Source organism: Panulirus ornatus, chromosome 16 (assembly GCF_036320965.1).
Source record: "Panulirus ornatus isolate Po-2019 chromosome 16, ASM3632096v1, whole genome shotgun sequence".
In the NCBI taxonomy this organism is placed as follows: Eukaryota; Metazoa; Arthropoda; class Malacostraca; order Decapoda; family Palinuridae; genus Panulirus; species Panulirus ornatus.
Window position 1 is genome coordinate 42,833,040 of NC_092239.1, and position 15,572 is coordinate 42,848,611.

General features: G+C 43.6%; 1 protein-coding gene across 18 annotated transcripts in view; it reads right to left on the reverse strand.

Annotated features, from left to right (window-relative positions):
* The window catches only part of LOC139754268 (nicotinamide riboside kinase 2), an 88,365-nt gene that overhangs the window by 54,622 nt on the left and 18,171 nt on the right, over positions 1-15,572 (reverse strand). For 15 of the 18 annotated variants that reach the window (XR_011713876.1, XR_011713870.1, XR_011713875.1 and 12 more), the window contains one exon: positions 5,234-5,350. Coding sequence is in view for 6 of the 18 variants with exons in the window: in XM_071671637.1 (XP_071527738.1) it covers positions 5,234-5,350 (117 nt within the window). In the remaining 12 variants the exon portion in view is untranslated. Of the gene's footprint in view, positions 1-484; positions 730-5,233; positions 5,351-15,572 lie in introns of all 18 variants that reach the window. The other 3 variants (XM_071671634.1, XM_071671632.1, XM_071671635.1) reach the window with 1 other exon arrangement.

Consider the following 15,572-nt stretch of genomic DNA (forward strand, 5'->3'; position numbering starts at 1 on the left):
TATATCTCCAACACCCGTTCCCTCCAGGAACCACCTCAGGGAGAGGCCAAGCAAAAGTCTCCATAACTGGTGAACTCCCTCTAGTACAGCATTTCCAGAGGCTCCTACCTAATGCTCCTATCAAGAACTACCTAATGTGTCTACCTAGTATTCTTCCCTAATGTTCCAACAGATTACTTCTACCTAATGCTCCTGACTATAACTAAAGTTTCCAACTACTACTTCTATTTTTTTCCCCCTTATGGCCAATTGTTAGTACAGGCACACCACCGATTTTCTGGCACTCTTGGTTCCAAAGCCTTGCTGGGTTAACCATTTTACCGAACCAGCCGTGGTCACATATTAATAATTCATCAACACACCTCCAACCCACTAATCATACATCTCCCATGTGTCTAAAGTATACCATGGACTGCTAGATATTTAAATTAGACAAATATTAAATGTAAATCAAATAAATAAATGAAATACATTATACACCTACTCATGACTGAGGTGCTCATCAGCTATGAATTTCGCAAATTCATCCACATACTCGGCAGCTCCTTCATGCTTTGCAGACCGCCTTTCTCGGCACACCTTATTCACGGAAATTCTGTGATGCTTCTTGAATCTTTGAAGCCATCCCTCACTATAATCATGCTCATGTTGTAATTTAAATTCCTTATGGAACAACTTAGCCTGGTTCATTATCATGCTACCTGACAGGTCCACTTCATCACTCCACAGCTGTAAAAACCATTCCATCATCACTTGATTATGCTCAGTGCTCTTACCATCTTTCATAGTTTTTTTAATCGTCATTCACTTCTTGGAATCGCTCTCTGCATAAAATTTCAATATTTTCTCCCTTTGAATTTTCAATTCATAAACAGCTGACAACCCAATACTGTAGATGCCATACACCTTATGCACCAAAATAACACGGTCCATTTTTTTCAACAGTCCTACTTTATCTTGGATCGATATGGGCAGGTGTTTACATATGATGCACGACTGACACTCTCATATGTCTTAAAAGGCATAGCTAAGGTTAAATTTAAGCAAAATAAGCTAAGAATCTCACAGAATTGTGGTATCACAACCAACAAGTGCAGTGTAAAGAATGTAAATAAGCGTACCCGACACACAATGCCATCTGTGGCCGCCCAGTAAACTAGTCTGGTGGCAGCAGTAATTTCAAGTTCCCTCACGTAATTTTGTCTGGACTAAAGGAGGTACCGAACCATCAGTTGCTGGAAATTCAGTGGTGTACCTGTATAACAACAACAGAGATAGTGAAAGAACTTATTCACCTAAATGTGTAGGGTAGCAAGAGGAAGGTAACAGATCAGACTGCTGACAGCAAAGCCAGAAGAAAGAGGAGGTCATTGATAGCTTGGAAAAGTTGTTTGATATACCCTTACCCCTGAGCCTCAGTAGGAACCCCCCATCAGTGCACACCATCCAGTGCAGCCCTGCTGAGATACCAACCTTTCCTGCCTCACCAAACCACCCTCAGGAACTAGTACCTGCCATGTAGCCTCGAGGAGAAGACCAGATCCATCCTCCACCAATGCACAAAGCAGTGCTTCCCATGCCAGCCCAAAGGCCAACACCAGATGTGATGGGTAGGCTATCCAATACTAACCCATACTCTCAGACCACATCCTGTAAAGGGAATGGGTCCAGGTTAGAGCCTTCACAGAGCACACCTTGAGGTCCCAGTAGGAAAGCCCTAACTTGAGAGCCCTTGCACTCTCCTGACTCCATGCCCCACACCAGTTCAAGGTAGCTGATGTGACCTGGTTAGATCCTTTACACCCTCCAGGACTTCCAGGGTACCATAACAGCTGAGCGTGTTCTCCTGTGCAGCTGAGAGCACAAAGCAATCTGCAAAGACCTGCATGTCTATGACAATAGTCTCTGTACCTTTGGAAGTCAGAATGTCTGGCTTCCTAAAGGACCTTGCAATGGGGATACAAGGCTCACAAACCACATCGTATCCCTTTTGCCTCAATCAGCCAGCCACAAAGTTGCTGATATTATCATGATGCATGATCCTATCCCCATAGGCATGGCTGTACAGTATACCCAAGCATACTAGAGTTGTGATGTGTCACAGAGGCTGGAGTTGTTGGGTCGACCTCTCACAGCCCTAGCAGGAGTAGGCAGCGTCACAGCCCTTACTTGGATGGCTTTAACATAGTCACCACCTGTAAGAAGACGAGTCCCACCAGCAAACCATCAGCTAACCTGAGGTATGGGTGCAGTTGGAGCTAGGCCCTTCCTATCACAGGTGCAAACCAAGTTCGACTACCATGCACTCTGGAGTTTGTTTTTATTACTCGCCTGCCAACCAACTCTGTAATTTCATCCTAATTATAAGTTCCAGTGCCACTGCCTACATTAATGGGTCAGACAAGGTAAGCAATTTTTTTTAACCTAGCTTGTGTGTTAAGCCAGACGATCGAGACAAAGTCGGGAATCCCAAGCCCACCATCACCCATTGCTGAGTGGAAATATGTGCAGGGCACATCAGCAGACAGATGAAGCCAGCGGCGAGGATGCCATCCGCACCAGTCAGTCCATGCGCACCAACAGCGTCTCATAGACTTCACTCAGTACCAGGTGGTGCATGAGCTTGGGCACGAGATGGTCAATGAGGATCATGATCCTCTGCTGAGGTTTAACAGAGGCTCTGGTGATGTTAGATAGCCCTTCTTTCAGCAGGGAATCGTAGAATCATCGCCTGCCCCCAGCCTCGAGAATGCCTAGGTATTTATAGTGAGTCTCTGCCATGATGTTTGTGTTTTTCTGCAGACTGGCCATAATCTGTGCCACCAGAACCAGGTCATTGGCAAATGCTAGTACTGATACCTTTTGGTCTCCAAACCCAACCCTAAAACCATTTCCTTAACCCTTGCTATTCCTTCATCAATCACAAGTTTAAAAAGAATGAGTGAAAGAGGGTCACCTTGCTTGACCCCACAAGTCATATTCATTTTTTCCGACATCTCCCCACTGCCTTTGATATGGGTGACGGATAAGTCATACGTCAACATAACATATGCTCTGACTGGGGCTGGAATCCCCCATCCACAACATGGCCCGCTTGATAGTGCTAAGATTAACACTATTGAATGCTTTTGCCATGTTGAGGAATGCCAGGTGCCCAGCATGGGATAATGCCCACACACGACCAATGATCGCATTCAGAATTGTGAGGTTCTGGAGGTATCCATCCACCGGGACGAATCCCTTTTGAGCTCCATCAATTTGAACAAGGCTGGAAATGCCGCTGCTGATGATTTTATGTAGCCATCGGACTACAGGACACGAGATAGCGATCAGTCTGTAGTCCTTAAACTGGGTGGGGTTTGGGACTTTGGGTATCAGTACTGTCCTATATGCCTTAAGTGGTTCAAACAGTGTGGTGGTGACGATCTACAGATTAAACATTTTGCAGAGCACCCGCACTGGAATAGATTTCAGGAGTCTCGTTTCCATTCCATCGGGACCGGGGGTGGATGTTGTGGCGGCTTTGAGGTGGTGTGCTATCTCGCCCATGGTTATAATCTCTGCTAGTTGTTTGTTTACTCAGTCAATATTGGTAATAGGCCATCTGTCAGGCTCGGAGGGCCGTGAGAAGAAGGCTCCCCTAAAGGGGTAGAAGGTTTCTGGCCCAAATGAAGTTGGCAGTACCTGTCAGTCCCCTTTGAGGACCTGTCCAGCAGCCAGCGGCTTATTTTCTTTTTATAAAGTCACTGTATTTCATGATATCATTCCCTGCGAAGACACTTTCTGCACAAAGGAGCCCCATCAGTCCAGCGTCTATTGCCCGTGCCAGTGTGTTGTCTTGGTAAGCCCTCACCATGATCCTGGCAGTCATAAGGTGTACCACAGTTGGTGACCAACTTTTGGGCAAGCTCTGCAGTCATCCTGATGGTGGAGAGGCAGTCCCCTCAGTGCAAATGTCCAAGGGTGGCATTTGGCACTTCCTTGCCCACACCGGACTTGTGGGGCCAGGACCTAGTGTGTCTGGATAAGACAGTCTCAGCAACAACTGAGGTAATGAATTGGGGTTGGGGAGCCCGTGGAGCATCAGGGACAGATAAAACTGTGGGGGTGCTCTCCACTAGGAGTAGTAGGCTCTCCCCATTTGGGACAACCCCCTCTCCCACTCTTATGGAGCCTCCCCCACTGGAGTTAGCATACACATACCCCATCAGGATGTGTTGCCTCCTCCAATGTGACACTCCCCGTATCACTCCCCGTATCGTCATGTGCACGGGACACATCTCCCACCAGACACACTAAGTGCCACCTTCCCTTCACTGGTCTCGAGGTAAGGGTTGACATTCAAGAGCAACTCCTGGACTCCGAATTTACAGGATGCTTTCCTTTGAAGGCCCTTCATTGCCTCCATTGTCTGGCAAGGAATGATAGCCTTAAACCACTGGTTCACATTCTGGCCAGCAACCAGAGAGGGATCAGCTGCCATTGTCACCTCTGCCTTTGCAAGGAGCTCAATCTCAGGAGATTGCCAACTCCTGGTGAAAGGAATTGGTGTGAGCCTGCCATTTGTGGACCCTATGGCCCTGAGAGGTGGAAAAAGAGGACCCACAATGTCAGCAAGTGGAAGAATGGTCATCAGCTGCTCCCCAATGCTTTGGGTTGGCACCAAGTTCCAAAGAGGACTGTTTAAGCGTGATGGGTGTCATGGAACACAGACCCATGACAAGGGTAGACACCCCGAAAAGGTCTGAACAGAACTATCACATGGAAAGAGGCAGAGGACTGCGGTCAGGTGATGGAAGCTGCTGCTGTACTAAGTCCTTTTGAAGCCGCCCTTTAGCAACTGACCTGCTGTATCAGTAACAAAGCAGGTCAACTCCCGACTCTAAGCTATTGAATGGCTCATACTGGATTGCCACCAACGGAGCTAGGGTGTACAGTGTTTTGATCATACAAGTTACTTGGCTGGAAGGCTTTATAAAGTGTAAGATGCTACTGCTTATTGTGCCTACTTACTACTTATATCTATTGCTCCTACCATTTTGCCAAAAGGCAGGGCTTACATGTAGTGATCACCACATGAAAATCTAAAGTTACAAAGATTGAGTTGTGTGAGTTACATGTTGTTTGGAGATATTGTATGTTTGTGGAGAGAATGCCAGCAGTCCATAAGTGGGTGAGGCAGAAAGCAAAGACAGTTACCTTGGTCAGACAAGTATTATCTGTATTATCATACCTGTTCAATATATTGTGAAGGTGTTTTCATCTTGTCAATTCTTTTTAAAAGTTTAATATTTTTGTCTGTATGGTCACGGTGTGCATACTTCTTGTATTCATCTATGGCACTTGCTACCTGTGGATAATGAACATTATTGCAACTTCAAAGTCAATTACCTAACACAAGATACAGCAACCTATTCATTAATATCAGGAAAACACATAAAAACATACATAAGCCACCTCACATCTTATTGTCCTCAACCACTTCATTTTCAACACATCTACCCTCCCCAGCACAGCCTTATCTGTAGCCCATGCTTTGCATACATATGATATTGATGGGACTACTATTTCTCCTAACAAACATTTTTGCCCTCCCAAATAATGTTCTCTCTTTCCACACATTCTTCAGCACTCCTAGAACCTTTGGCCCCTTCCCCACCCTATGACTCACTTCCACTTTCATAATTCCATTCGCTGCCATGTCCACTTCCAGGTATCTAAAACACTTTGTTTCCTCCAATTTTTCTCCAGACTCAAATCCCCAGCTAAACTACCCCTCATGCTACTTAACCTATTAACCTTGCTTGTATTTACCATTACTCTCAACTTTCTCCTTTCACACACTCTTCCAAACTCAGTCACCAACTTCAGCAGTTTCTCACTTGAATCTGCAATCAGTGCTGTATCATCAGCAAACAACTGACACACTTCCCAGGCAATCTCATTCCCTACAGACTGCATACTCACCCCTCTCTCCAAGAACTTTACATTTACCTCCCTCACCACACCATCCACAAACAAAATGAACAACCAAGAAAAGATCATACAACCCTGCTACAGATCAACCTTCATAAGGAATTATTCATGCTACCCTCATCATACAGAAGCCTTACACCCATGATTAAAACTTCTCATTGCTTCCAGCAGCTTTCCTCCCACACTGAATATTCTTAAGACCTTCCACAGAGCATCTCTATCATATGACTTCTCCAGATCCACAAATGCCACATACAAATCCATCTATTTTTTCTATATACTTCTTGCACACATTCTTTAAAGTCAACACCTGACCCACACATCCTCTGCCACTTGAGAAACCAAACTGCTCCTTCCCAGTCTGATGTTCTCTACATGTCTTCACCCTTTCAAACAATACCCTCATATACAACTTACCAGTTATACTCAACAACCTTATACCTCTATAGTTTGAAAACTCACCTTTATCCCCTTGCCTTTATTCAATGGTACTATACGTACATTCCACCAATCCTCAGGCACTTCACCATGATCGATACATACACTGAATATCCTTACTAACCAATCAACAACACAATCACCCCCTTTCATAATCAATTCAACTGCAATACCATCCAAATCTGCCACCTTGCTAGATTTCATCTTTTGCAAGGCTTTAACCACCTCTTCTCTTAACCAAACCATTCTCCCTGACTCACTCACTTTGCACACCACCCTGACCAAAACACCCTACATCTGCCACTCTATCATCAAACACATTCAACAAACCTTCAAAATACCACTCCATCTCCTTACTTCATCACTACCTGTTATCACTTCTCCCTTACCCCCTTCACCAGTGTTCCAATTTTGTTCTCTTGTCTTTTGCATGTTATCTACCTCCTTCCAAAACATCTTTTTATTCTCCCTAAAGTTAAATGATAGTCTCTCACCCCAACTCTTATTTGCCCTCTTTTTCAACCTATGCAACTTTCTCTTGTCCTGCCACTTTCTTTTTTACATCACCCAGTCATTTGCACTCCTTCCTTGCAAGTATCATCCACAAGCCTTTCTTTTCTCTTTCACTAACAATTTTACTTCATCTCACTAGTCACTACCCTTTTTAATCTGCCAACCTCCCATCTTTCTCATGCCACATGCATCTTTAACACAAGCCATCACTGCTTCCCTAAATACATCCCATTCCTCATCCACTCCCCTCATGTCATTTGCTTACCTTTTGCCATTCTACATTCAATCTCTCCTGGTTTTTCCTCACACAAGCCTCCTTTCCAGGCTCACTTACTCTGACCCCACTCATATCCCAAACACTTTCTCTAGTTTTCTGACAACCTCTACATATCTTTACCTTCGTGAGTGAGGAAAGATTGACAAAGAGGATATAAGTGTCAGAGGGGGAGGGAAGAAGGAGAAGCAGGAGGCCAAATTGGAGGTGGGAGGATGGAGTGAAAAAGATTTTGAGTGATCAGGGTCTGAACATACAGGAGGGTTACAGGCATACAAGGAATAATGAATTGGAACAATGTGGTACACTGGGGTCAATGTGCAGTCAATTGACTGAACCAGGGAATGTGAAGCATCTAGGGTAAACCATGGAAAGGTCTGTGGGGCCTGGATGTGGATAGGGAGCTGGAGGGGGATACAGGGATGCTGTTTCATGTGAGGCAGGGTGGTGAAGGGAATAGTTAAAGGCAGCAAATGTAAGTATGTTATACATGTGTAAATATGTATATGTCTGTGTATGTATATTATGTAAGCACTGAATTGAATTGTATATGTATGTATATGAGTGTTTATCCCTGGGGATAGGGGAGAAAGAATACTTTCCACACATTCCTCACGTGTCGTAGAAGGCGACTAAAGGGGACAGGAGCGGGGGGCTGCAAACCCTCCCCTCCTTGTATTTCAACTTTCTAAAAGGGGTAACAGAAGAAGGAGTCACGTGGGGATGGCTCATCCTCCTCGATGGCTCAGATTGGGGAGTCTAAATGTGTGTGGATGTAACCAAGATGAGAAAAAAGGAGAGATGGGTAATATGTTTCAAGAAAGGAACCTGGATGTTTTGGCTCTGATTGAAATGAAGCTCAAGGGGAAAGGGGAAGAATGCTTTGGGAATGTCTTGGGAGTAAAGTCAGGGGTCAGTGAGAGGACAAGAGCAAGGGAAGGAGTAGCACTACTCCTGAAACAGGAGTTGTGGGAGTATGTGATAGAGTGTAAGAAATTAACTCTAGATTGATATGGGTAAAACTGAAAGTGGATGGAGAGAGATGGGTGATTATTGGTGCACATGCACCTGGGCATGAGAAGAAAGATCATGAGAGGCAAGTGTTTTGGGAGGAGCTGAGTGAGTGTTTAGTAGTTCTGATGCACGAGATCAGGGTATAGTGATAGGTGATTTGAATGCAAAGGTGAGTAATGTGGCAGTTGAAGGAATAATTGGTGTACATGGGGTGTTCAGTGTTCTAAATGGAAATGATGAAGAGCTTGTAGATTTATAAGCTGAAAAAAGACTGGTGATTCTGAATACCTGGTTTAAAAAGAGATATACATAAGTATACGTATGTAAGTAGGAGAGATGGCCAGAGAGCGTTATCGGATTACATCTTAATTGATAGGCACGTGAAAGAGAGACTTTTGGATGTTAATGTGCTGAGAGGTGTAACTGGAGGGGTGTCTGATCATTATTTTGTGGAGGCGAAGGTGAAGATTTGCAGAGGTTTTCAGAAAAGAAGAATGTTGGGTGAAGAGAGTGGTGAGAGTAAGTGAGCTTGGGAAGGAGACTTGTGTGCGGAAGTACCAGGAGAGACTGAGTACAGACTGGAAAAAGGTGAGAACAAAGGACATAAGGGGAGTGGGGGAGGAATGGGATGTATTTAGGGAAGCAGTGATGGCGTGCGCAAAAGATGCTTGTGGCATCAGAAGTGTGGGAGGTGGGCATATGAGAAAGGGTAGCAAGTGGTGGGATGAAGCAAGATTATTAGTGAAAGAGAAGAGAGGCATTTGGACGATTTTTGCAAGGAAATAATGCAAAGGACTGGGGGATGTATAAAAGAAAGAGGCAGGAGTTCAAGAGAAAGGTGCAAGAGGTTAAAAAGAGGGCAAATGAAAGTTGGGGTGAGAGAGTATCATTAAGTTTCAGGGAGAATAAAAAGATGTTTTGGAAGGAGGTAAATATAGTGCGTAAGACAAGGGAACAAATGGGAACTTCAATGAAGGGGGCTAATGGGGAGGTGATAAGTAGTGGTGATGCAAGAAAGAGATGGAGTGGGTATTTTGAAGGTTTGTACAATGTGTTTGATGATAGAGTGGCAGATATAGGGTGTTTTGGTGGAGGTGGTGTGCAAAGTGAGAGGGTTAGGGAAAATGATTTGGTAAACAGGGAAGAGGTAGTAAAAGCTTTGCGGAAGACGAAAGCCAACAAGGCAGCGGGTTTGGATGGTATTGCAGTGGAATTTATTAAAAAAGGGGTGACTGTATTGTTGACTGGTTGGTAAGGTTATTTAATGTATGTATGATTCATGGTGAGGTGCCTGAGGATTGGAGGAATGCTTCCATAGTGCCACTGCACAAAGGCAAAGGGGATAAAAGTGAGTGCTCAAATTACAGAGGTATAAGTTTGTTGAGTATTCCAGATAAACTATATGGGAGGGTATTCATTGAGAGGGTGAAGGCATGTACAGAGCATCAGATTGGGGAAGAGCAGTGTGGTTTCAGAGTTGGTAGAAGATGTGTGGATCAGGTGTTTGCTTTGAAGAATGTATGTGAGAAATACTTAGAAAAGCAAATGGATCTGTATGTAGCATTTATGGATCTGGAGAAGGTATATGATAGAGTTGATAGAGATGCTCTGTGGAAGGTGTTAAGAATATATGGTGTGGGGGGGTAAGTTATTAGAAGCAGTGAAAAGTTTTTATTAAGGATGTAAGGCATGTGTACGTATAGGAAGAATGGAAAGTGATAGGTTCTTAGTGAATGTTGGTTTGCGGCAGGGGTGTGTGATGTCTCCATGGTTGTTTAATTTGTTTATGGATGGGGTTGTTAGGGAGGTGAATGCAAGAGTTTTGGAAAGAGAGGCAAATATACGGTCTGTTGTGGATGAGAGAGCTTGGGAAATGAGTCAGTTGTTCACTGATGATACAGCGCTGGTGGCTGATTCGTGTGAGAAGATGCAGAAGCTGGTGACTGAGTTTGATAAAGTGTGTGAAAGAAAGTTGAGAGTAAATGTGAATAAGAGCAAGGTTATTAGGTACAGTAGGGTTGAGGGTCAAGTCAATTGGGAGGTAAGTTTGAATGGAGAAAAACTGGAGGGAGTGAAGTGTTTTAGATATCTGGGAGTGGATTTGGCAGCGAATGGAACCATGGACGCGGAAGTGAATCATAGGGTGGGGGAGGGGGCGAAAATTCTGGGAGCCTTGAAGAATGTGTGGAAGTTGAGAACATTGTCTCGGAAAGCAAAAATGGGTATGTTTGAAGGAATAGTGGTTCCAACAATGTTGTATGGTTGCGAGGCGTGGGCTATGGATAGAGTTGTGCGAAGGAGGGTGGATGTGCTGGAAATGAGATGTTTGAGGACAATATGTGGTGTGAGGTGGTTTGATCGAGTAAGTAATAATAGGGTAAGAGAGATGTGTGGTAACGAAAAGAGTGTGGTTGAGAGAGCAGAAGAGGATGTTTTGAAATGGTTTGGTCACATGGAGAGAATGAGTGAGGAGAGACTGACAAAGAGGATATATGTGTCAGAGGTGGAGGGAACGAGGAGAAGTGGGAGACCAAACTGGAGGTGGAAAGATGGAGTGAAAAAGATTTTGAGTGATCGCGGCCTGAACATGCACGAGGGTGAAAGGCGTGCAAGGAATAGAGTGAATTGGAACGATGTGGTATACCGGGGTCGACGTGCTGTCAATGGATTGAACCAGGGCATGTGACGCGTCTGGGGTAAACCACGGAAAGTTCTGTGGGGCCTAGATGTGGAAAGGGAGCTGTGGTTTCGGTGCATTATTACATGACAGCTAGAGACTGAGTGTGAACAAATGTGGCCTTTATTATCTTTTTCTAGTGCTACCTCACGCACATGAGGGGGGGATGGGGTTGTTATTTCATGTGTGGAGGGATGGCGATGGGAATGAATAAAGGCAGAAAGTATGAAGTATGTACATGTGTATATATGTACATGTCTGTGTGTGTATATATATATATATGTATATGTCTGTGTGTGTATATACGTATTTATACGTTGAGATGTATAGGTATGTATATTTGCTTGTGTGGACGTATATGTATATACATGTGTATGTGGGTGGGTTGGGCCATTCTTTCGTCTGTTTCCCTGAACTACCTCGCTAATGCGGGAGACAGCAACAAAGCAAAATACATAAATAAAATGAAAGTAAGTGAGAGTGAGCTTGGGAAGGAGACTTGTGTGAGGAAGTACCAGGAGAGACTGAGTACAGAATGGAAAAAGGTGAGAACAAAGGAGGTAAGGGGAGTGGGGGAGGAATGAGATGCATTTAGGGAAGCAGTGATGGCTTGCGCAAAAGATGCTTGTGGCATGAGAAACATGGGAGGTGGGCAGATTAGAAAGGGTAGTGAGTGGTGGGATGAAGAAGTAAGAATATTAGTGAAAGAGAAGAGAGAGGCATTTGGACGATTTTTGCGGGGAAATAATGCAAATGAGTGGGAGATGTATAACAGAAAGAGGCAGGAGGTCAAGAGAAAGGTGCAAGAGGTGAAAAAAGAGGGCAAATGAGAGTTAGGGTGAGAGAGTATCATTAAATTTTAGGGAGAATAAAAAGATGTTTTGGAAGGAGGTAAATAAAGTGCGGCAGACAAGGGAACAAATGGGAACTTCAGTGAAGAGGGCTAATGAGGAGGTGATAACAAGTAGTGGTGATGTGAGAAGGAGATGGAGAGAGTATTTTGAAGTTTTGTTGTATGTATTTGATGATAGAGTGGCAGATATAGGGTGTTTTGGTGGAGGTGGTGTGCAAAGTCAGAGGGTTAGGGAAAATGATTTGGTAAACAGAGAAGAGGTAGTAAAAGCTTTGCAGAAGATGAAAGCCAGCAAGGCAGCGGGTTTGTATGGTATTGCAGTGGAATTTTTAAAAAAAGGGGGTGACTGTGTTGTTGACTGGTTGGTAAGGTTATTTAATGTAAGTATGATTCATGGTGAGGTGCCTGAGGATTGGCAGAATGCTTGCATAGTGCCATTGTACAAAGGCAAAGGTGAGTGCTTAAATTACAGAGGTATAAGTTTGTTGAGTATTCCTGGTAAATTATATGGAAGGGTATTGATTGAGAGGGTGAAGGCATGTACAGAGCATCAGATTGGGGAAGAGCAGTGTGGTTTCAGAAGTGGTAGAGGATGTGTGAATCAGGTGTTTGCTTTGAGGAATGTATGTGAGAAATACTTAGAAAACCAAATGGATTTGTATGTAGCATTTATGGATCTGGAGAAGGCATATGATAGAGTTGATAGAGATGCTCTGTGGAAGGTATGAAGAATATATGGTGTGGGAGGCAAATTCTTAGAAGCAGTGAAAAGTTTTCATCAAGGAGTTAAGGCATATGTATGTGTAGGAAGAGAGGAAAGTGATTGGTTCTCAGTGAATGTAGGTTTGCGGCAGGGGTGTGTGATGTCTCCATGGTTGTTTAATTTGTTTATGGATGGGGTTGTTAGGGAGGTGAATGCAAGAGTTTTGGAAAGAGGGGCAAGTATGCAGTCTGTTCTGGATGAGAGAGCTTGGGAAGTGAGTCAGCTGTTGTACGCTGATGATACAGCGCTGGTGGCTGATTCAGGTGAGAAACTGCAGAAGCTGGTGACTGAGTTTGGTAAAGTGTGTGAAAGAAGAAAGTTGAGAGCAAATGTGAATAAGAGCAAGGTTATTAGGTACAGTAGGGTTGAGGGTCAAGTCAATTGGGAGGTAAGTTTGAATGGAGAAAAACTGGAGGAAGTGAAGTGTTTTAGATATCTGGGAGTGGATTTGGCAGTGGATGGAACCATGGAAGTGGAAGTGAATCATAGGGTGGGGGAGGGGGCGAAAATTCTGGGAGCCTTGAAGAATGTGTGGAAGTCGAGAACATTATCTCAGAAAGGAAAAATGGGTATGTTTGAACGAATAGTGGTTCCAACAATGTTGTATGGTTGCGAGTCATGGGCTATGGATAGAGTTGTGCGCAGGAGGGTGGATGTGCTGGAAATGAGATGTTTGAGGACAATATGTGGTGTGAGGTGGTTTGATAGAGTAAGTAATAATAGGGTAAGAGAGATGTGTGGTAATAAAAAGAGTGTGGTTGAGAGAGCAGAAGAGGGTGTTTTGAAATGGTTTGGGCACATGGAGAGAATGAGTGAGGAAAGATTGACCAAGAGGATATACGTGTCAGAGGTGGAGGGAACGAGGAGAAGTGGGAGACCAAATTGGAGGTGGAAAGATGGAGTGAAAAAGATTTTGTGTGGTCGGGGCCTGAACATGCAGGAGGGGGAAAGGAGGGCAAGGAATAGAGTGAATTGGATCGATGTGGTATACCGGGGTTGACGTGCTGTCAGTGGGTTGAATCAGGGCATGTGAAGTGTCTGGGGTAAACCATGGAAAGCTGTGTAGGTATGTATATTTGCGTGTGTGGACGTATGTATATACATTTGTATGGGGGTGGGTTGGGCCATTTCTTTCGTCTGTTTCCTTGCGCTATCTCGCAAAAGCGGGAGACAGCGGCAAAAGAAAAAAAAAAATATATATATATATATATATATATATATATATATATATATATATATATATATATATATATATATATATATATACATTTTTTTTTTATTTTTTTTTTTTTATACTTTGTCGCTGTCTCCCGCGTTTGCGAGGTAGCGCAAGGAAACAGACGAAAGAAATGGCCCAACCCCCCCCCCCCAAACACATGTACATACACACGTCCACACACGCAAATATACATACCTACACAGCTTTCCATGGTTTACCCCAGACGCTTCACATGCCTTGATTCACTCCACTGACAGCACGTCAATATATATATATTGAAGAATGTATGTGAGAAATACTTAGAATAGCAAATGGATTTGTATGTAGCATTTATGGATCTGGAGAAGGCATATGATAGAGTTGATAGAGATGCTCTGTGGAAGGTATTAAGAATATATGGTGTGGGAGGCAAGTTATTAGAAGCAGTGAAAAGTTTTTATCGAGGATGTAAGGCATGTGTACGTGTAGGAAGAGAGGAAAGTGATTGCTTCTCAGTGAATGTAGGTTTGCGGTAGGGGTGTGTGATGTCTCCATGGTTGTTTAATTTGTTTATGGATGGGGTTGTTAGGGAGGTAAATGTAAGAGTTTTGGAAAGAGGGGCAAGTATGAAGTCTGTTGGGGATGAGAGAGCTTGGGAAGTGAGTCAGTTGTTGTTCGCTGATGATACAGCGCTGGTGGCTGATTCATATGAGAAACTGCAGAAGCTGGTGACTGAGTTTGGTAAAGTGTGTGAAAGAAGAAATTTAAGAGTAAATGTGAAAAAGAGTAAGGTTATTAGGTACAGTAGGGTTGAGGGTCAAGTCAATTGGGAGGTAAGTTTGAATGGAGAAGCCCTCTCAGCACATTAACAAAGAAAAGTCTCTCTTTCGCGCACCTATCAATTAACACATAATCCAATAACGCTCTCTGGCAATCTCTCCTACTTACATACATAAACTTACGTTTTTTTTTTTTTTATACTTTGTCGCTGTCTCCCGCGTTTGCGAGGTAGCGCAAGGAAACAGACGAAAGAAATGGCCCGCCCCCCCCATACACATGTACATACACACGTCCACACACGCAAACTTATGTATATCTCTCTTTTTAAACCAGGTATTCCCAATCACCAGTCCTTTTTCAGCACACAAATCTACAAGCTCTTTATCATTTCCATTTACAACACTGAATACCCCATGTGCACTGATTATACCCTCAACTGTCACATTACTCACCTTTGCATTCAAATCACCCATCACTATAACCCGGTCTAGTGCATCAAAGCTGCTAACACACTCACTCAGCTGCTCCTAAAACACTTGCCTTTCATGATCTTTCTTCTCATGACTAGGTGCACAGGCACCAATAATCACCCACCTCTCTCCATCTACTTTCAGTTTTACCCATATCAATCTAGAGTTTACTTTTTTACACTATCACATACTCCCACAACTCCTGCTTCAGGAGTAGTGAGTCACAGGGTGAGGGAGGGGGTGTGTGGAAGGCGAGAACATTATCTCGGAAAGCAAAAATGTGTATGTTTGAAGGAATAGTGGTTCCAACAATTTTATATGGTTGTGATTCATGGGTTATAGATAGAATTATGCAGAGGAGTGTGGATGTGTTGAAAATGAGATGTTTTAGCAAATATGAATTATGTACATGTGTATATATGTATATGTCTGTGTATGTATGTATATGTATATGCTGAAATGTATATGTATATAACTTACCTTCCTGCCCCAGGACTCCCTTCCACCCTTATGAGGATTCTGTAGCACTGAGGAAACAGGCCAGGTCCAAAGGTCATACTTCTCTCAAAGACCCTATTGTCTTAAGATGTTCTTACCAGCCCCTTTTTCATATCCA